The sequence below is a fragment of the Mytilus edulis genome, chromosome 5 (genome assembly GCF_963676685.1).
Source record: "Mytilus edulis chromosome 5, xbMytEdul2.2, whole genome shotgun sequence".
Lineage (NCBI taxonomy): Eukaryota > Metazoa > Mollusca > Bivalvia > Mytilida > Mytilidae > Mytilus > Mytilus edulis.
In genome coordinates, this window is record NC_092348.1 from 91,636,043 (window position 1) to 91,659,285 (window position 23,243).

At 32.1% G+C, this 23,243-nt stretch overlaps 3 protein-coding genes across 5 annotated transcripts; 1 reads left to right on the forward strand and 2 right to left on the reverse strand.

The window, feature by feature from the left end:
• Nucleotides 1-423: 423 nt before the first annotated feature.
• Nucleotides 424-4,225, reverse strand: LOC139522561 (neuropilin and tolloid-like protein 1). Of its 3 annotated transcripts, none has more exons than XM_071316030.1 (5): nucleotides 4,089-4,225; nucleotides 3,159-3,410; nucleotides 2,568-2,726; nucleotides 2,029-2,255; nucleotides 424-780 (listed from the first exon to the last, which is right to left on the reverse strand). In XM_071316030.1, exons 1-5 carry the CDS (start codon nucleotides 4,159-4,161, stop codon nucleotides 775-777), a joined length of 717 nt encoding a protein of 238 aa, XP_071172131.1. In that variant the 5' UTR covers nucleotides 4,162-4,225; the 3' UTR covers nucleotides 424-774. The 3 variants fall into 3 exon arrangements, with proteins under 3 accessions (XP_071172131.1, XP_071172130.1, XP_071172129.1); XM_071316029.1 differs by having other exon boundaries at nucleotides 424-1,084; XM_071316028.1 differs by having other exon boundaries at nucleotides 424-1,069; nucleotides 4,089-4,223.
• A 325-nt stretch (nucleotides 4,226-4,550) lies between these two features.
• On the reverse strand, nucleotides 4,551-9,900 carry LOC139525313 (uncharacterized). The gene is made up of 2 exons (XM_071320514.1): nucleotides 8,895-9,900; nucleotides 4,551-4,558 (listed from the first exon to the last, which is right to left on the reverse strand). Exons 1-2 carry the CDS (start codon nucleotides 9,898-9,900, stop codon nucleotides 4,551-4,553), a joined length of 1,014 nt encoding a protein of 337 aa, XP_071176615.1.
• Nucleotides 9,901-10,828: 928 nt separating this feature from the next.
• Nucleotides 10,829-21,965, forward strand: LOC139524815 (beta-1-syntrophin-like). The gene is made up of 6 exons (XM_071319918.1): nucleotides 10,829-11,306; nucleotides 15,532-15,914; nucleotides 16,758-16,900; nucleotides 18,036-18,232; nucleotides 20,262-20,437; nucleotides 21,535-21,965. The coding sequence occupies exons 1-6, from the start codon at nucleotides 10,847-10,849 to the stop codon at nucleotides 21,625-21,627; spliced, it is 1,452 nt and encodes a 483-aa protein (XP_071176019.1). The 5' UTR covers nucleotides 10,829-10,846; the 3' UTR covers nucleotides 21,628-21,965.
• Nucleotides 21,966-23,243: the final 1,278 nt, after the last annotated feature.

Consider the following 23,243-nt stretch of genomic DNA (forward strand, 5'->3'; position numbering starts at 1 on the left):
GTACGTGGTTAGATATTTTTGAAGCAAGAGTATATTCACTTAAGCATTTAACACGTCTCTCGGACTAGTTAACGATGACCTATAGTTATGGCGTTCATTATCACTGAACTAGTATATATTTGTTTAGGGGCCAGTTGAAGGACGCCTCCGGGTGCGGGAATTTCTGGCTACATTGAAGACCTGTTGGTGACCTTCTGTTGTTGTTTTTTTCTATGGTCGGGTTGTTGTCTCTTTGGCACATTCCCCATTTCCATTCTCAATTTTATTGTTAACTTATGTGTCATTAAGTTTCTAGTGGAGAGTTGTCTCACTGGCAATCTTCATACCAAATCATCTTATTTTGATTTTTATAGTTTGATATTAAAAGGAGAATAGACCAAACAATATTAATCAAAACTAAGAAAGACATCTGGAAACTGAAAACGTTAATATTTTTTTATTATTTTAATTATTATTTCCTGTTTTCGCACACTTTCATACAAACATACACACTAAACAAATGTTCGAAGTAAATTCATGTACATCACAATTTTACAAACAAGTTATACATGATGCATGAGCACAAATAAAATATAAACACTTTGGTACATATACAATATATTACATATAGTCAGAAAATGCTGCAACATGTATAGCAATATTAAATTCCTTTTTTTCTTCTTAACTTTTATTATTTTTTATATGTAAGTTTTTGAGATCTATACATGCTATTGCATGGCATCCTTTTTAAAAAAATCCCCTGAGTCGAATCTTTGCGTCTGAGGTTCCCACCTTCTAAGCCTGAAAGACAAAATAAGCCAAATTGGAAAGGACATTACGTGATGGTACAATGTATAAGAAGCTATATTCATACTGCCAAACAACATTGTAGCATTTTCTAGGATTCATATATTCAACCATATACATGTATGTACAATTTCTCTAATAGTTATAAAAATAGACATGACATTTTTCTCATATTTCTCAAATATGATTGTTTTTGTTAATGCACTTGGCCATTCATTTTAACTTTGAATGATTCCCCAGCGACAGAATGTTCAAAATGGTTTCTCTGTTTCTGCTGTTTCACCTAAAAAGATAAACTCTGTATAGGTTTTACGTTATTAGTATTTTCATTCTAACTAAAATTCCTCAATTGCTGTTTTTTTTTATATTTTTATTTATATTTCGAGACACTGTTAAAAACATAAGCCATCTTGAATCCATAATGCGATTAAGAGCAGTGTACTTGCGTTACAAAAATATTTGCATAAATGATGATTTTTTTTTCAAGTATCACTTTTTTTTTTGTTGGAAAATATTAATAATATCATTGCTGAGACATACCCGCTGAATTCCTAAATTCAGAGTAACTTATGTACATGTATGTACACTGTGAATTATTATTATAAGATATGTTTATCTATTGGCGTCAATACGACTTAACTAAACTGAACATGCCAACCCAGAAATAAATATTTGACTTTACGAAAGGACATAAAATGACGGCCTCAAACAGGGAAATTGGTAGTTGTTATATGCTTCATGAAAAAAAATCTGTCGAACTGCATGCTTCTTAATGGTTATATTTGCTAGTTACTAAGATAATTTTGAATGGCGGCTTATTTGGCCAAATGCTAACCTGTTAATTTATCGACGGGTCCCATCTCAATAGTGGGTATAAGTCTGTCGGTTGTGGAGTAAACATCTGTTATGAAAAAGACGGAATCATTTTCACAGTTGTCAATCAAAATTCAAGAATAGCAATGCAGACGTATGAGAAAAAGGACATTTTTATCTAAAATAATGATTCAAAATTTTCAAACTAATGTCCTTTTCTCAGTGTTTTTAGTCTGATGATTTGTTTTTGTATTTTGCCCTTATTAGAATAGCACTCGGCCCATTTATTTCATAAATAATTGGAATCATATGCAGACGGTGTCACTTCCAACTCCTGTACAAGGCAATGTGTTGTTGATAACTAATTTTGTCTGTCCGGAAAGTTAAGTCCCTATAGTGGTATGATCTTTAACATCTCGTTTTACCTACCCTATCGTTAAACGTTGTTTGACGCTTTTTTCTCCAGACACAAACTGCGACAATTACGATAATTGCTATGAGTATTAAGATTGCTGTCACTCCCACGGCTGCTTTAGCTTCATTTGTCAATAAACAAACTGGCGTCCTGTCTCCACAGTGATCAAAACCGGAACAACGAAGGTTTTCTGGGATACATCTCTGGTTGTAACACTTGTATTCATTATCTTTGCATGGTGCTGGAAGTAAAATATCGTTGCGTTAGTAAAACTTGAATATATAGTCGGGCTTTATTTGTTGGAAATTAAACAGTCACACATTCGAATACCAGCATAGTTTATATATATAATTAAAAGCACCCAACGGGTATCTTATCATTGCAGTTGATAAGTAAAGCTACATTGCCTTAGGGGACTATCTGGAAGCATCATATAATGTAATACTATTAAGTCTGCTAGTGTGTGTTATATGCAAAATTCTTTTATCAATAGTATATATATACAAATCATATAAACTTCAAACAGTTGTTGAAATTACCGTAATAAACTTACCTAAATGGAAAGCTGAAATAATCATGTCAAATCCTCTATGGATAGAGTTTGTTGGTCCCGATCGAAATCGGGCAGTGAGATACCCTCTTTGGGTTGTGTAGGAATCTGCTAGTGGTATAGTTCTAACATTTCTGTTCCCACATATTTGATTGGGCGCTCCTGAAATTAAAACAACAGTTCTTTGTTTGTAAAATGGTATAACTGAATACATAAATGTTTTAGACGATAATATAATTTCACGTAAATTAAATATATTCTTGTAACCCCAATTAAAATGTTTCATGAGACCCTCCTAAAAATATTTTTCGCGAATATTGACTTCATTTTCTGGACTTCAAATTGTACATTATTTTTCTCCCCTATTGATTGATTATACTGGTCCGTCACCATTTGTAAATTAAAAACTTTGATCGCACCATGAATTCATTCTTTTAACATGTTTAAATTGTTCTATATAAGCATGAAATATGTTCTACTGGACATAAAACATACAAAAATCATACTGATACAATTGCTCTGAGTACGGACTTATAATATGTATCTAATTAGTAATTACATTCTTTATTTAACATAGTGTTTTTTTCTCCTTACCTGCTAAGAACTGTGCTGCCTGTGTTCTCCCATCGTATAATGTTAGATAATCATCGGTACACTGTCCCGAGGGCAGGGCATCTATATCCAAATTTTGAAGTTTTACAGAAAGTTGTTTATTCGGATGTGGTTCAATGGCCACAATACAGTCTAGATTTCTTCTGTACGCCTGTGGACTAACTCTCAATAGAATGGCGTCTTCATTCAAAGCTAGAAAGTTTATCTGCTGGTTACACAACTGTTCCATGTACACTACAAACAATAAGTCAATTTTAAAATATTAATTCATTTGGATATTTGTGAATTCGTAGTATAAAATAAGGAAATGTGGTATGATTTCCAATGATATAACTTCCTGCCAGAGACCAAATGATAATGATGTAAACGACTATAGGTCACTGTTTGCCTTCAACAATGAGCAAACACAATATCGTATAGGTCTGATTTGTACCCAAAATAACGAAAATAATAAGGCAGACAGCACTAAATTACAGACTTTGTTCTATTAAAAATTGATTTTACCTCGATTTATTTCATTTAAAACTTGTCGAATCTTATTGGATTTTGTATCTTACCTTAACACTTAAAACATGTTTAGCAGGTTTATATGATATCTCACTTTTATTCAACGCTGCACCTTTGTGTACGTAAATGATTGAAAAGGGGATTTTTTTTCTTTGGGACAGGCACAGGCACATAGAGAATGTGGAGGTGTTAAACATTGTTGTCAGCACTCAATCCGCAGTTATTGTTCCCAACCCTTGATTTTTTTTAGCTATTGATATAGCTTTGATACCGTATACAATGTGTTTTTTTCACTCCTAGTTGTAAGCAACAAGTAAAATAACAGTGTGCATATATTATTTGAACTAGAACCTACCATACAAATTCAAAAATTAAATTAAATATAAAATAAATGAAATAACTCACATTCACGTAAAGCCAATATATTCCTTGAAAACATGCATAACAAAACGACTGAAAAGAAAATGTTCAGTTCCATGACTTGGGATTGTATATCCTGTACCTCGAAAAAATGTTTAGCGAAATGAATTAATAACTAATCAATTAAATTAATATATACCTTGGCCAGTGATTAATTAGATTAATCATATTTTTTGTCACTTAAGGCTGGATTTCTGATGACTAGATGACTTCAAAATGACATAAAATGTTTAAAAATTTATTATGTTATGTATACATGAAATTCCGAATCAATTGGTCAACCTCTGCCCATCACATATACACGTAATAAACATGTAATGTCAATACAAGTAAAAACAAGTTAATTTGTAAATGTGTTGCATGTTTCATAAACAAATTCTATATCCAGAGGCATGTTATTTGTAAAGCATGTTATTTTTCCCAAGAAAGAGATAATTTTAATTTTAATCAAATATCTGTGAGAATAATAGAACTTTATTCTACTTGATGTTCTTCAATATACTATAAATTCAGAATGTATGCGTGCTTTTATTATCGGCAAATCGTTGATAGAGGACAATAAGGTGAAATTAAAATAAAGGAAGGAACAATGCTTCGTGATACTAATACATTTCAGGGTCATTTTCAAAATATTCTATCTTTTAAAATATCGAAGCATTACAATAGTTAGTAATTTATCAATTGTCAGTTGTTGTTGTTTATCCTATCTAAATTTCAATGAGTGGTTTGTACATAAATCATAATGATAGTTTTCTCGTTTGAATTTATTTATATGTATAATGTTGAATTCCTTGTATAGCTTGCTGACGGTTTGAGATGTTCTATCTGTTCAAGGCCACACGATGACCTATAGTTGCTAAATTCTACATCATTGGTTTATGATGGGCTGCTGTCTCGATCATTGGCAATATTCGTAACACATTTTCATATAGTCATGTTACATGTTATACTAATGATGGTTATAGCAAGGAGGTTATATGAAAGGTACATGTATATTAAATCTCTGGGCAAGTAAAGAATAGTTGTTAGCTTAAAGCTTAAAGTTTCAATTTTTTTCAGATTTTGGAAAGTGATTAAATATGGAAATCCCGTGATTAAATACGGAAATCCAACACAAGATATTACTGAAATGATTAAAAAATAAATGATTTTATTTTCAAATATAATTTTTTTGTTTACAAATTAATGAGAACATATATACACCATCGTACACAAGCACTAAAATATATATTAAATATACAATTTGATTTTATAGATGTATCCATATTTGTTCATAAAGATTTCAACCCAGTATTTAAATTAAACTCTCTATGACGATAGATAAGATAAGATAATGAAAATCACTACAAGTTTTACATAACTCAGCAATACAAAAATCCTTACTCCGCCTATATACATGTAGACTTAAGAGACATTATATGAACGATAAACAAATCAAAAAAATACATTAACTAGATATATTTCTCATTTCTTAAGCTATTTTTTTTTTTATATTCGTTATTAATGAGTTTGCCTTTTAATCTGTATTTTTCATCACCATAATAGAACTAGAGAAACGATGATCTGACACCCAACCAATAACACCAAAAAATCGCATATATACAACTCAAAATGAAAAAATAATTTTAATCTCATGGTCAGCCCCCCTGCTCCCCCAGACATGAAGATTCTTGATCCGCCCTTGCCATATTATTCTTCATTTTTTTTTTCTCCATTTGTTATTTTTGGACCATTTTCAGAATTTTTTAATCATTTTACTATACTTGCGGAAAATTAATACTTTTATCGATCCTTATGAAGGTAAAACCAGAAAAGTACAATCGGGAGTCGGTCGCCTAAACAAACTCTTTTATGGTCGGTCCGTGTAACACTTATCAGTACTAATTTATTTGTTTTTAATTATAAAAAATACCATTATTTCCAAAATTTTCGTAATCAGTTTGAAATTTTCACCAAATGACTAAAATTTTTAAACCACTAAAATCATTTAAAAATTGTATTAGTTTAGATATTTCATCAAACTTTCAAAGTACTATACTTAACATGCAGTTTTAATTATTTCGCTTTTTGGAAGTTTGATTATTTTCCAGATACATGTATTAAAAATAGAAAAGGGGCGAAAAGAGAACATGCATATACCAATGATGCATTGATTACTTCGTGAAAATTCTATGACATCACTACATACACGGGCATAACGAACGAGTTGTGATATATATATATATATATATATATATATATACAACTCGTCTAAACATCAACCCAACAATGTTAGATCTGTAAATTTGCTTTCGCAAATTTTTGGTTCTTCCCTCGCCGGGATTCGAACCCATGCTACTGTGATATCGTGACACCAAATCGCCTGCACTGCAGCCGTCCCGCTAGACCACGCGACCACCTGGGCTCTCAAAAAAAGAGCTTTCGCTGGCCGTGTGTTACCTTTCCACGTCAGTTTTAATCTAGCGGCGTACTGCAGTACATGATATATAAGGCATGAAGATGTTATTGTTACAGATCAGCTAAATTATCTATAGTAAAGGATCCTACAAATGAATGTAAGATACAGTCACAGAAAATAATTATATTTATAAGTACGTCTGAGTCAGTGACAACCCTACAACAGATGTATCCATCGGATCGCCATCAATGATGGTGATACATGGCTGTGTACATAATGTATATACAACTCGTCTAAACATCAACCCAACAATGTTAGATCTGTAAATTTGCTTTCGCAAATTTTTGGTTCTTCCCTCGCCGGGATTCGAACCCATGCTACTGTGATATCGTGACACCAAATCGCCTGCACTGCAGCCGTCCCGCTAGACCACGCGACCACCTGGGCTCTCAAAAAAAGAGCTTTCGCTGGCCGTGTGTTACCTTTCCACGTCAGTTTTAATCTAGCGGCGTACTGCAGTACATGATATATAAGGCATGAAGATGTTATTGTTACAGATCAGCTAAATTATCTATAGTAAAGGATCCTACAAATGAATGTAAGATACAGTCACAGAAAATAATTATATTTATAAGTACGTCTGAGTCAGTGACAACCCTACAACAGATGTATCCATCGGATCGCCATCAATGATGGTGATACATGGCTGTGTACATAATGTATATACAACTCGTCTAAACATCAACCCAACAATGTTAGATCTGTAAATTTGCTTTCGCAAATTTTTGGTTCTTCCCTCGCCGGGATTCGAACCCATGCTACTGTGATATCGTGACACCAAATCGCCTGCACTGCAGCCGTCCCGCTAGACCACGCGACCACCTGGGCTCTCAAAAAAAGAGCCAGCGAAAGCTCTTTTTTTGAGAGCCCAGGTGGTCGCGTGGTCTAGCGGGACGGCTGCAGTGCAGGCGATTTGGTGTCACGATATCACAGTAGCATGGGTTCGAATCCCGGCGAGGGAAGAACCAAAAATTTGCGAAAGCAAATTTACAGATCTAACATTGTTGGGTTGATGTTTAGACGAGTTGTATATACATTATGTACACAGCCATGTATCACCATCATTGATGGCGATCCGATGGATACATCTGTTGTAGGGTTGTCACTGACTCAGACGTACTTATAAATATAATTATTTTCTGTGACTGTATCTTACATTCATTTGTAGGATCCTTTACTATAGATAATTTAGCTGATCTGTAACAATAACATCTTCATGCCTTATATATCATGTACTGCAGTACGCCGCTAGATTAAAACTGACGTGGAAAGGTAACACACGGCCAGCGAAAGCTCTTTTTTTGAGAGCCCAGGTGGTCGCGTGGTCTAGCGGGACGGCTGCAGTGCAGGCGATTTGGTGTCACGATATCACAGTAGCATGGGTTCGAATCCCGGCGAGGGAAGAACCAAAAATTTGCGAAAGCAAATTTACAGATCTAACATTGTTGGGTTGATGTTTAGACGAGTTGTATATACATTATGTACACAGCCATGTATCACCATCATTGATGGCGATCCGATGGATACATCTGTTGTAGGGTTGTCACTGACTCAGACGTACTTATATATATATATATATATATATATATATATATATATAAAAGTCTATAAAAAGGACCAACCAGCAAATTTACTATGTACCGGATCGTCTAGAATAGGCGATACTATGCAGATAAGGAAAAAATTATATCAGTCTAAAGATTTGCACAACGGTACTGATATAAGGTGTTATTAAACGAAAATGTTGTTATAAAATCGTGTTGACAAATATTTCGGCTCAACAAATGGCCTTCTTCTTGTGTCACAAGTTTTAACAATACTGATACATAATGTATAAGGTGTGAAAATAGATCAGGTGATAATACAGGTAAGTTTTGGTCGATTGATTTTAATCCTGAATATCATAATTTAAACAAAACACTATAAATCAATATACGTGACTGTGTATATTAACAATAAAAATAAGTGAAAACAAAACTGTTAGTATTTCTTATTGATGCCGTTTGGGTGATGTACATTAAGTTCCTTTATCCAAAAGCTTTCCCGAACCTGTCGCTGTGCATCACTCCAGTGAATGTTCTGTTCAATCACTAGAATTTTCATGCGGTTAAAGTCATCAAGTTTGTGATCTGACTGTCTGAAGTGCTGAGAGACTGGAAGAAGTGGCTTCTTAGATATATCACTCCTATGGCCATTGAGGCGTTTGTGGAAAGGCTGCTTTGATTCACCAACATATTGGAGGCCACAAACCGAACATTCTAGTATGTAAATAACATTCATACTTTTGCAGGTAACATTGCAAAATATCTTATAGTTATTTTCGGTTGCCTTACTGTGAAATGTTGACGAATGCTGCATCTGTAAACAGCATTTGCAGCGTTTTTCTCCACACGAACGACATTCTCCAGAAGTACTTCTATTATCAGACACTTCAGCCCGCACTAGTAGGTTCCGTAGACTACTAGGTTGCCTAAAAGCTATCATTGGAGGCTCAGGGAAAATCTTGGACAGTTTGGAATTCTTTTCAACTGATTTCCAATGCTCACGAATGACACCAAAGCTGTTTTTGAGAGATGGGTGATAAGTTAGAACACATGGAGTCCTTTTGCTTTTCTTTTTAACTTTGTATTCCAATAGTTCACTCCTCGGAATTGACTCCGCTTTCTGAAAGCTTTTTTTGATATTTCTGTGTTTGTAGCCCCTTTTCTTCAAGCGAGTTTCAAGTTTACGCAGTTGTCTTTTAGTTGTTTCTGTGTTGGAGCATATTCGCTTGACTCTAAGTGCCTGACTGTATGGAATGCTCTTGGTAAGATGAGCAGGATGGCAACTTTTAGGGGACAAATATTGATGAGTGTCAGTAGGCTTAGAATATAAATCTGTAGATATGATGCCCTCTGTGAGCGAACTTGAAGTATCGAGGAAGGCGATTTTGGATTTAGACTTCTCATGAGTAAATTTGATACTTGGATGTATGTTGTTGGCATGAGTGATAAAAGTGTCTAAATCCTCGTCGCTTTTATTCCATTTCATATCCACATCATCTATAAATCTAAACCAGGAAAGCGGTTTTTCGATGGAAGTTTCAAGGAGTTGTTTCTCTAATTTGCCCATAAATATGTTGGCATATGACGGAGCCATTTTGGTGCCCATGGCAGTTCCATTTACTTGCAAATAATGATCTCCATCAAAAGTGAAGTTGTTTTTCTTAAGTACCAGCGTGAGCATTTTGACCAGGCATTCAGTAGGTGGATATTTCACTGGTCTGGAATTCCAAACTTCTTTGCATGCATCGATGCCATCTGCATGTGGAATATTAGTGTAGAGGGAGGTAACATCCATATATACATCGTATGATATAAAGCAAAAGGTACATCGCCGACTAAAAAAGAAAGGAAAATTAACAATAGGGAATGAACAATCGTCTCTTTTGTGGTAAATTTTAATGTGGAGTTTCCCTTTCGAAATTGAAATGTCTAAATCTATGTTAGATTTATTTAAAATAAAGTTCATTTGGGTAAATTTCTGTTGTACATTAGAGAACTCTGGATTATTTAACGAAACAATATATCATCAAGATAACGGTAGGTATTGTTGAATATATCAACCAAATGTAACAATGCCGTGTCTTTACTGAGATTGGTCATACACTGTGATTCATAGCAATACAGGAATAAATCTGCTATTAAAGGGACACAATAAATGCCCATAATGATACCTTACCTGTCGACACATTTTATCGCCGAACGTACATATATGTAGGTTAGGGGGAAATTTAAAGCTTCAATCAAATCTTCACATTTCCATTATGTGTATCTAGCATACTTTCCTTTTTCGTTACAGAAAAAAAGGCTTTCAACAAGTTATATAATAAATTTGCAATGCGATTTTAATAGACCATTCAATTAAATATCGGAAAACTTTTTCTTGATAAGATTGTGTTGAAGTGTAGTGTATAGAGTAGAAAATTCATAATTGTCAACAGAATTAAAAGAACCATCAAATGTATATATTTTATCAGAGACATATAATACATGTATTATAGATCATTATATATATGTCTTTGATTTTAATCATTATCGAACACCTCTAAAAAAAATCTACAAAAATATTAAAAACCATTATTTTCATAATCTGTATTACAAAAGTAGATAACAAGTCCTTTGATAGTAGTAAGAGGCAAATAACCGTAAAAAGCAAGCCCAATCTTTTGTTTCCTCAGACGGAATGTTATCCAAAAAGAACTTTGAAATTTCCCACCCTGTAAGTACAGTAATCACGTGATACGATGGTTGTCAAAATGGCGGCTGGTCTGCCAAGATCTGGGCTGTTCGAAGTATATATTCGACAGCAATGGTGCAGAGTTTACGTTACTTTAAATGAGGATTCGTTGACTTTAACACTTGATGAAAATCCAGAGTTAGCAAATAGCACTCTTGGATCATCAGATGCACCTAGCACACTTCCTAAAACGGACCAGTTACCAGACAGTCTCGCCGGGCAAAAACGACTTGTGCGAGTGGTTAAAGAGGAACAGAATGGCCTTGGAATCAGTATTAAAGGTGGAAAAGAGAATAAAATGCCAATTTTAATAAGTAAAATCTTCAAAGGAATGGCGGCAGACAAAACTGAAAAGCTTTATGTAGGAGATGCTATTTTGTCTGTAAATGGTGAAGATCTAAGGGAAGCAACTCATGATGATGCTGTAAAAGCATTGAAAAAGGCAAAAAAAGTTGTAGATATAGAAGGTAATCAAATTATCATATTATAGTCTAGATGCGTAACCGTAGCTCTTAGGTCCTTATGTTGGTCCGCAAATAGTAAAAAAATAACATAAGGACCTAAGAGCTACGGTTCCGCAGCTAATTATAGTCTTATAACGCATCCAAGAGTCGCATTTATTTTTATAGAAATAGAATAATCAGGCTCAGATGCGTCCCACTGGTATCGGGTTCGTTCGCCCTGATTACATCATGTACATGTTCGTCCTAGGTTCGTTCGCACTGAGTTTGTTCGCCCTGGGTTCATTCGCCCTATATTCATTTATGATACATGTATGTATATGTTACATTAACGAACGAAATATACACATGTATATAGATATATATATTGAAAATGTATATCTATTAAAAGTTAAATACAGAATATTTACCAAATTTATATTAATCAAGGATTTGTATAGTACATACAAATCCTTGTGTTAATTAAATAAAATTCTTGGCTGCATTTTTACACTTTATTAACTTTTAATTACTGTTCATTGAATTTTGATTGCTGATAATGTATCATTTGAAATCTTTGATATCACCGATTGTTATATGAATTGTCCTTGATGGATTAATAATGAAAACAACATTTTTCTCAAATAAAATAGTCAGCTTGGATGGGTTAAAACACTGATGACAAGTGATGTACAGCAGCCAGTGTGACTGTGTTTTTGGTATTTGTTTCACAAATAATAATTCAAATTAGTGCTTTTAAATATTCGATTAGGAAATAAATGTGTGCGAAGTACAGTTCGGAATTGATCTTGTTATATTAAACTGTTACTGAATATTTTCAAATTGTTAAAATGTATCAATAAAGTTAAATATATGTGTTCCAGACCGTATGAGTATTTGGACCGTACGCGTACGGTCTGGACCGTATGCGTACTTTTTCAAAAAAACTCATACGGTCGGACCGTACGCGTACGGTCTGACTAATATTAAAAAGTTGGTGAAGTTTATTAGTTACAAATGCATATAGCAGATCAACATAACTTAACTCAAATTAATCTAAAAAAGTTCAATTGTAATCGAAACAAAAACTTTATATTTTAACTTTTTTTAAATTCACGCTAATTAAATCTGTTAATCTCTTGTATTAAGCATGTCGATCAGTAATACATTAATTGAATTATGATCACTGAAATTGAAGATATCGGAAGTAAACATAATGTGGGAGGACAATTGTTTTAGAATATTTAGCAACTTTACCAAAAAAAGCAAAATGCAAAGGAACATGCATGAACTGCATACATGAAAATGTAAAAAATATTACGTTACTTGAATTGTGTCACCTTGGGAGAGAGTACCAAAATGGGATTCAGATAAAATTAAACAATTACTTAATTTCAATTGTTCGTTTGTTCATTTTATCTATCTAATTGTAATAAATTATCAATAACAATTTGTAAAACTAAAAATAAAGATTGTGATAAATGCTTGTTTCCATTTAACCCATATGATCAAATAACATGTATGGTCAGCTCGTACTGGACCGTACGCGTATACTCATACGGTCCGACCGTACGCGTATGGTCGGACCGTACGAGTATACGTATACGGTCCGGACCGTACGCGTACGGTCCAAATACTCATATGGTCTGGAACATAGACATAGTCTTCAGTTGTTTTATGTCAAATACTTTGTAGTCTTTGAATTCACAGAAACTTATCCTCGTAGCAGCAAGACAACAACTTAGTCTTCAGTTGTTTTACTTTTAAAAATACGATGTAGTGCTGAAATTCAGAGAAATTTATTTCCTTATAGCAGTACCACAGATGACAATATACATCATAAATAAATATTCGGTGAATTTAAACTTCAACATATATTCAATTACATACAAATAATTTAGTCTTCAGTTGTTTTACATTTAAAATACCTTGAAGTCACAATATCTTGTAGTCCTGAAATGTACAGAAACTTATAACCTGGTAGCAGCTAGCTATAAACAAAATGATACATCGTAATTATTCGTCCAAATTGTAGACTGACTTCAACACATTCAATTATATAGACACAACGCAACACTCTACTAAAAAATAAAATCAGGGCGAACAGACTTGGGGCAAACAGGTATTAGGGCAAACAGAAACTAGGGCGAACCAGAATCAGGGCGGACGGACCCAGAATCCGTCCCACCCAGGGTGCCTCTAGTCATGCTAGTGGCGGATCCAGAAATTTTCTTATTAGGGGGCCCACTGTGGCTGCCTGCTTTTGATTTCATCGTTGGGTCATTATTAATAAATATATGATACTGAAACGGACATGAATTAAAAAAAGTATTTGCCATTATCCTAATAGTTTCTGATAATATCAATAAAATATGTCATTCAAACTATAGTTTTAAAGTGATGCCAGCTAGTGTATCATGTTTATCAAACTTATAATCTGTCACTTCAAAATTGTTATAATCCAATTTATTTCATCACAGAAGTGTACAGAATGCAAACCAGGTTATAAGAAATGGGGTCGATAGCAATCCAAAATTCTGAAACTATTATAAAACACGTCACATCAAATTGAAACACCATTTTTTGTCATTTTACATGATAATATCTATCTACTTTATGACAAAAATGTATTTATTTACGATTAGAAATGTGTGGTTAATTTATTGAGCAGTTCCGATAGTTTTTCAGTCTGAAGCTACCAAAATCTATAAATCTCTTGAAGTCTCACAGTCTTAAACATCATGAACATTGCATGGTTAAAGAGATTTAAAAAAAAAAAATCAAATATTATTTTATCTTGGTAGTCACATAGTAGTCTACAATTATATAGGAAAAAATTAAAGTAAAGTATTTGCTTCAGTTTATTTATCACGAATCATAAGTATTAAATGCAACTTTAAGTGCTGTTTAATCAATTGTAACATCACTTTCATGACTTTGTCTGTTAAGCAAAGAAAAAAAAAAAATATATATATATATACAGTATATATATATACAAATGTATCAAATACATACATGTACATGTATTAAAGATTTAAAACGGATTAGTTAAAGACATTATATTAATGGATTGCTATTTTAGTGATATTTTGATGTTTGTTTAGAGTTTTGTGTAATTTCATCTATTTCCCCATTTGACATTTCATATAAATATTTCCATGTTAAAAATGAATTTCTATATGCATTTGAACAGTTATGTACCAGTTACCATGGTTACAAAAGTACATTTACAACTAGTAAGACATACTTAAAATACTTGTATAAACATGATAAAGATTGCCTAAGAACATGAAGAAGCAACCTACATTTACATGTAGATGTATGTTACACAGAATTAACTACTGCATTGTTTAGTTTGGTGATCATTTAAATTGTAATCACAAATTGATAAGATACTGTCAGACAGGTGTATTGTAGGCTCTTCATAGATGATTTAACTAGTTTTAAAAGATACAACACAAGTACATGTATAATGTATGTCTGTCAATGGTTTTGCTATCAGTTACATGTACATTTGTAATCATGAGAATGTTACTGTTTCAATGGTAACTTTCCAACATGCTTTAACATGTTTAAAAATATTACATTTCTTTCAAAAATGATGCCTAGATGAAAAATACAAGTAGGCAGATGTACATGTACAAATGTATGCATGTATGGTTAAGGCAGACTTGCTCTTATCTTCATCAATGTTCACTTGTCAGACATTTGTCAGAGCTCAGACATAAGTCTGCTTTTGATGTATATGTTTCATGCATGCATGGCAAATGAGTTCCTTCCTTTTATTTCAAAACAAAATATGACTTCAACAAGTCCATGTTAAAAGCAAAAAATATTTGACTTGTATCAAAATGTTGCTACATGTACATGTACATGTATCAATTGTTTCTTCAAATTAAAATTACTAAAATTGGTTAACTTCAAGACCATGTACACATATATAAAAAGGCCAAGCATCTACAAGAAATTGAGACAACAGTGTTAGATATAGGCAATGCTTTGCTTTCTGATAAAAAATATCAGTTTAATTCTGTAAAACAGAGACAATTTTCACTCATTTTCTGATACTGTGAGAATTTGACCTGTTTAATTCTTCATTTTTTCATAGTACTTTTATTATTTTTATAGTAGAACTTTCTGACAAATTAAAATGTACATGCACATGCATGCATAACATGTGCACACAGACCTGTACATACATGTAATATTATTGTGTGTGTGTTAAGTCTAAAATGTTTTTCCTCTGTTTCAGTAAAGTATATAAGAGAAGTTAGTCCATATTTTAGAAAGACCTCAGCATTGAATGACTTGGGTTGGGGCGGTCAAGAAGCTCAGAGAGATGCTGCCCGGGCAAACTGGAATGAATCCAAGACAATCCCATTAAAATTATGTTATTTATGTAGAAATCTTTGTATGTCAGATCCTGAAAGAAAAACTTTAGAACTCAATTCCCCCGATGGGAAAAGTTCGTGTATATTAAGGTTTCCTGATCCTGGAACAGCCTCAGAATGGTTCAATCTAATCCATGCTAATGTGGCTATTTTGATGAGACAATGTATAGAGGAAGCCAACCACATAATGAGTTCAGCTCCTAATTCAGGGGAGATCAAACACATTGGATGGTTATCTGAGCAGGTGAGTTATATATAGTTAGAAATCATTTTTTTTCTCATCTTGATTTCATGACCATTGTTTCAGGTGTTAAAAAAAAGATTTGACTTGTAGGTTAAACACATATCCAGCAATGTTCATGATGTTAGGGAAAACCAACAATAAATTTTGCATGGCCTTAAAATTAACTGTGCATACAAGATGTTATTTGGTTAAAACTCCTAATGACTAGTCAGGGATAAAAATTTACTGGTAATTGCTTCAGGCTTGTGAGTTATAACATGCATTTATATGTATTTATAAACATTCATCATGACACACGTTTTGTGACTGATTTAACATGTTTAATAAAAGATAAAAAATATCTTGGGTTTTTCATTCAGTTCTTCAATTAAAGCAATAGATATAATTAGCTCATGTTGTACATTGTTGCATGATAGGAGCCTCATTTGGCCACTGAAATTGCAAAAATATTTGAATTACTTAATATTAAACATTGTTAAATAAAAATATGTGGTCTATCAAGTCTTAATAAAGTTCTGTTGATTTCATTGGTATATACAATGTATGAACCAGTAAAAAATCTTGACATTTTAGAGCCGATCATGGTGATGCCATAAGTGTTGAAATTGATATATATTTAACCTGTAATGGTCATATTACACATTGCTTTTGGACAAAATAAACATGACTATTATTAAACAAAAGCCTTTCCAAAAAAGACATTTTACACACATTCAACATCAAATTCTCACATGTCATGCATGTACATGTATATCTTTTAGTTATCTACAGATATAGAGGAAACTTAATTTACAGCATGTGATTTTAAATGAATTTACGTTTTTATCATCCTTTACTTTTTAGTTATCGAACGAGCAAGGTACCCCCACCTGGAAACCAGTATTCCTAGCTGTAACAGATAAAGATTTAATGATGTATGATACAGCCCCTTGGAGTAAAGAAGAATGGGCTACACCATTTCAAAGTCATCCATTACTGGCTACAAGGTTTGCAACTATTGATATTTTGATAAAAAAAAACTTGCGTACAGGAAGTAATACATATGTAGTTTTGCATATGTAGTCTGTATGAAAATGGAGGGGGTATGTTTACAGCTCGTAATAATTTTTTACCCTGAAATTAAAAAAAAATAATTTCAGTCTTCGAACCTTTCAAAATATGTATTTTTATAGATAATGAAAAGGATGTCAACTGAACTCTGTAGTACAGGATGGTCAGTATGATTGATGGTGACATGTTTGACCTTAAATGGTCAGTTATTTTGCATACATTTTGGGATGTTAAAATGATAATGACATGAATGCATGATCTCGAAATGAGACTATTTTGTCAATTTTAACAGGTTTTCCTTCATTGTCCTTTAAACACTTTAAAAATGCAAGAAGTTTCATGCCCTTATCATGCTTATGCACATGATGCATATTTGAAAGACAACATTCAAAAATATAAACACTGATGATATGTAACCATGGTAACAGACTACTGTAGATTCATTGTTATTTGTGGAAAACCAATTTTAGGTGAACCACAAATTAAATTTAAAACATAGTAAAAATTTCATATATATGCTTGTATGAAATCTTTCGCAAAATCACGAAATCAAATATCAACAAACAGACAATTAATTTTTTCCTCAATCTACGAAAAAAATTGTAACCAACAAAAATAAATGAATCAGCAGTTATCATGGTAATTAATGTTTTATTAAGATGTTACTCAATGTTAGTTGACTTGTAACACTTTTGATTTCAAAATCAAGGGATCAAATAAACTACCTTATCATATACGTATACCTTCATTGCTATTTGTAGAGGCAGGGGAAAAATGTTTAGAATATTGCTATAACCATGATAACGATTGATATTGAATTCAAAATATTTGAAATATTTGTTTAATCTCAAAGGTTTACTGCACATGTAAATCTACTTATGTATGAATAAAAAAAGAGCTGGGTATACTGGTATACCTGAATGAGACATCAACCTAACTACACTTACAAAATGACTTAAAACCTAATGACACTACATGTCAAGATATGATTACTTAAAAAAATAAAACAGGAATTTGAGGCTTATTTATTAGCATTTGATATTGATTTATATGAATTCAAATCAATTTCAGACTAATTCATTCTGGTCAGAGAACTAACCCAATGACCGGTGGTGATTTAGTGACATTTGGTACGAGATGTGGGACAAGAAATGGTGTGGAAATGCATGTATTTAGGGTAGAAACACAACGAGACCTGGCATACTGGTCCAGAGCATTAGTCCAAGGATCACACGGAGCTGCAGTATTGATTAAAGAAGTTAGTTGTGGTAAGATATTTATATATAGAAAAAGGAAGATGTGGTATAAGACTATGAGTTCCCATGTTTCTTTGTTGATTGTTTATACTTAGGTGACAATCAGTAAACTACGGCTTTAAAATATGACAGTTAATTAGCTGCCATATTTTCACATCATAACAGACAGAGATAATTTTTTTGACGATTACACGAAATGAATGCACTCAAAATAATGAAAACGTGCACAGAAGACTAAGTTGATGATATATACATGCATTACAGTATTTTCACCAGTCACTGGTTTCATATGACTAAGTTTTTAGTGGATAAAATAAAACTTGAATAACTATTTTAAGTCAATGATGCTTACTATAGTTGACAGATTTATATATTCTGTAGAAAATTAAGTTTTTTTATCTATGTTTTATTGCATTAATAAGAGGTACAGCATTCAAGTTTAAGTCTTCTGATGTTTCACACTTCTAATGGTGCACTGTTGATAAACAAAATTTGAAATATACGTCCTCAAGTTATAACATATATCACATCATTTAACAGAATCAACATCTAAAGTACATTGTATGAAGTAATTGTTTTTTGTGTCCATCTAGTACATTTAATTTTTGCCTTGTTTTTCAAAGTTAAAAAGATTGAAAACAGGAATGAAAAAATGTTCAGCTGGCTAGACCAGACTTGTCCTTTCATTATTATTTTTGTGCGAGTATTTTCAATAAATACTTGTAAAATGGCAGAGTAGAGTTAAGACTGAATCTTGTTTTATTTTTTTGTGTTTGTTTTTGAGTTTGTTCATGGCATAATCAAGAGTCCAGACTAAATCTTGTTTTATTTTTGTGTGTTTGTTTTTGAGTTTGTTCATGGCATAATCAAGAGTCCAGACTGAATCTTGTTTTATTTTTGTGTGTTTGTTTTTGAGTTTGTTCATGGCATAATCAAGAGTCCAGACTAAATCTTGTTTTATTTTTGTGTGTTTGTTTTTGAGTTTGTTCATGGCATAATCAAGAGTCCAGACTAAATCTTGTTTTATTTTTGTGTGTGTGTTTTTGAGTTTGTTCATGGCATAATCAAGAGTCCAGACTAAATCTTGTTTTATTTTTGTGCGTGTGTTTTTGAGTTTGTTCATGGCATAATCAAGAGTCCAGACTAAATCTTGTTTTATTTTTGTGTGTGTGTTTTTGAGTTTGTTCATGGCATAATCAAGAGTCCAGACTAAATCTTGTTTTATTTTTGTGTGTTTGTTTTTGAGTTTGTTCATGGCATAATCAAGAGTCCAGACTAAATCTTGTTTTATTTTTGTGTGTGTGTTTTTGAGTTTGTTCATGGCATAATCAAGAGTCCAGACTAAATCTTGTTTTATTTTTGTGTGTGTGTTTTTGAGTTTGTTCATTGCATAATCAAGAGTCCAGACTAAATCTTGTTTTATTTTTGTGTGTGTGTTTTTGAGTTTGTTCATGGCATAATCAAGAGTCCAGACTAAATCTTGTGTTATTTTTGTGCGTGTGTTTTTGAGTTTGTTCATGGCATAATCAAGAGTCCAGACTAAATCTTGTTTTATTTTTGTGTGTTTGTTTTTGAGTTTGTTCATGGCATAATCAAGAGTCCAGACTAAATCTTGTTTTATTTTTGTGTGTGTGTTTTTGAGTTTGTTCATGGCATAATCAAGAGTCCAGACTAAATCTTGTTTTATTTTTGTGCGTGTGTTTTTGAGTTTGTTCATGGCATAATCAAGAGTCCAGACTAAATCTTGTTTTATTTTTGTGTGTGTGTTTTTGAGTTTGTTCATGGCATAATCAAGAGTCCAGACTAAATCTTGTTTTATTTTTCTGTGTGTGTTTTTGAGTTTGTTCATTGCATAATCAAGAGTCCAGACTAAATCTTGTTTTATTTTTGTGTGTGTGTTTTTGAGTTTGTTCATGGCATAATCAAGAGTCCAGACTAAATCTTGTGTTATTTTTGTGCGTGTGTTTTTGAGTTTGTTCATGGCATAATCAAAAGTCCAGACTAAATCTGATATTATTATTTGTGTGTTTGTATTTTTCAGTATGTACTTGGCAGAACCAAGAAGCCAGACTAAATCTACACTATGAAAATGGTTTTACCTTATACCATGCAAATGATGATAAAATTTTCTGGTCTTTTCCGTATGAAAAGTTACGAATGTCAGGAGATGACGGGAACAGGTTGATGTGGTTAGATTTTGGAACAGATGGAGAACATGTAAGTATTTTATTTACAATTTTTTGAAGAACACTAGGATTTGAAAGGGTACATTAATACTATAATTTCTCTTAAACTAATTGGCTATTAAAATCCGGTCTAGGTACATGTATTGAGGCTTGTTGTTTAAATGCTTCCATTTTGTATGTCCATTTATGGATGTTAAATAAGTGGAGATTGTATGAATAATACACAGATATGAAACATATATATATATCCAAATTATCAACAGAACAAAACATGTAAATATACAAATAAGGAGATGTGGTATGATTGCCAATAAGAACACTATCCACCTAGGTTGAGATGAAGTGGATGTAAGCAACTATAGGCAACAAAACAGCCTTCAACAATGAGAAAAACCCATACCACATAGTAGGCTATAAAATGCTCCAAAATGAAAAATATAAAATGATTAAATTGAGAAAATGAATGGTCTAATTTATAACAAAACAGATTACGAAAAACAAATATAACAGACACAAACCAACTACACTGATTACCCGTCACACTCTATAACTTATAAACTTAAGCATGTCAGTGAAAGTCTATTTAGGAATATACTGTTCTATAAATATTGGTTTTTATATAATTACAATTGGTTATGTTGGTGTAATGCTATTGACTGCTAAAGGTAAAGTCTACAAAATTGATCGTGATTCTGCAATTTTTTAGGCAAGTCTAAAAGACATTTGCTGAAAGATGGTCTTTATATGTGTTTGAAATAATTACTGTAAATTCAGAAATTGTTGCGTGCATTTATCATGTTTATTATTGCGATTTTGTAATTTTAAACTTAAATGTGATTTTAATTATAACGATTTTTGAGAAAAGTCATGTTTAATTCATACGAAATATTTCAAAATGCCAGTTTAAATTATTGCCTTTACAACTCTTGCATTTTTCCCAATAATAAAAACCTCGCAATAATTTCTGAATTTACAGTAAAGGAAAGTTTGACCTCTAAAATTGAAATACTTTTTAAATAAAAAATAAATTAACAGTCTGTGTTGTTTATTAAAGATCTTATTTTGGTGATTAACATGATAGACATGATAATAAATCCTAATGTTAAATTTAACCTAATTGTGCTTCAGGAACTGGATCTGCAGACCTGCCCAAAACCTATTGTGTTTGTTCTACATACATTTTTGTCATCAAAGGTCAATCGACTTGGATTGGTAGCATGAAAAAAGCTGGAGGAATAATCTGAATACAGAAACGAAATTTATTTAGATATGTTGAAGAAAAATTTTTAATTTTAGAAAGGAAAAAGCTTTAAAAAGGAATGTGTACAAATTGCATGATGGTGTACAGTTTCTAAACAGATGTAATTAGATGCTATAGGGGACTCATTGTGATGCAGATGAAAGGTCAACAGTAATGTAACATCATGCAGCAATATATATTTTGTATTACAAATGTATTAACCATTTTCTCTTTCAAAAGCTATTTATATATTTAAGAAATATATATTTTGTAACAGTAATGTTTAGGATTGCACACTGACAGAAAAAGTAGACTAAAAGTAAGGAAAATAGATTTTTGACTTAGTATATAATATAATACACAAGGAATTAGAATTTTTTGTAGAATCAGAATTAAAGTGTTGCACTTGGGTTTATCATAAAAGAAACCCACTGTGGTCAGGTGGTATATTATATGGTCCGAGACCACAATTGTCGTCCCTTGATTTTCGTTGTTCACGAATATAGTCCCTAGTGTTGACAGTGGGTTACTTGCCATTAATTTTTATACCCCTTCCAAATTTATTTCTCCATGTTCAATGCCTCAAATTGCAAGTAGGGGGTGAAATTACACTAAAAAAATTTGGGTCCAGAAATTTAAAGGAAAGTAGTGATTTGGTCCAGCTGAAAAAGGTTAAAAATTAGCACCTCGGAAGCTGTCAAAAGATTTCAAGACGCCCTAAACATAGAATTGTCCATATTTTGAGTTAGAGCCGATGAAGTTTTCTATAATTTTGATATAATTTGTCCCAAAAGTAGTACAACACACTGTAAAAATTTCTTTGAGAAAGCGCAGGTGGGATTTTTTTTATTTTCATTTATGTTCTAAAAGAAATGCACTACGAAATAATTGTGTTCTCGGACCTAAGATATTCAAAATAAAAAAGTAATGGGAGATAATCCAAATTAAGCTTAGAAAATTCATCTAGCCTTCATTCTTTGCATGTGTTCCTGAACTTGTTTACCAGTTTTGGGTATCTTATAATTTATAGTAACAAATTTGAAATATAAAAAAATAATTCCAGATTTAAAATTGGCCTGAAAATGTTTTATGACTCATTAACAATATTTCATGTTTTTTTAACATGTTTAAGAAACTATACTTTTTTTTAAGATTAACTTTTATCAACTTGGATAATTAAATGATATCCTTTTACTCTATATAGTCTACTGATAGATATTGATTACTTTTATGTATCATTTACTGAAATAGGCTATATATATGTATGAACTGCAAATAGATATAGGAAGATGTGGTGTGAGTGCCAATGAGACAACTCTCCATACAAGTCATTTTCTACAATTTTGTTTTTTTAAAAACCCATTTATGAATCCATGTGTTTTGAAAGATTAGATTTGTTATATTTAACATTTATTATTTCTTGCCATATAAAGATCCATTTATAAAATTATTTAGGTCTCCAATGCTATTTATAGATATTTTATTTATATTTGTTATAGTTGTTTTAGTTTTCTATTTTTTATGTTTTATGTTATTTTATGTAGTAATTAAGCATTTAAGGTTGTAGATATAGTTATATTTATTTGATATTGATACT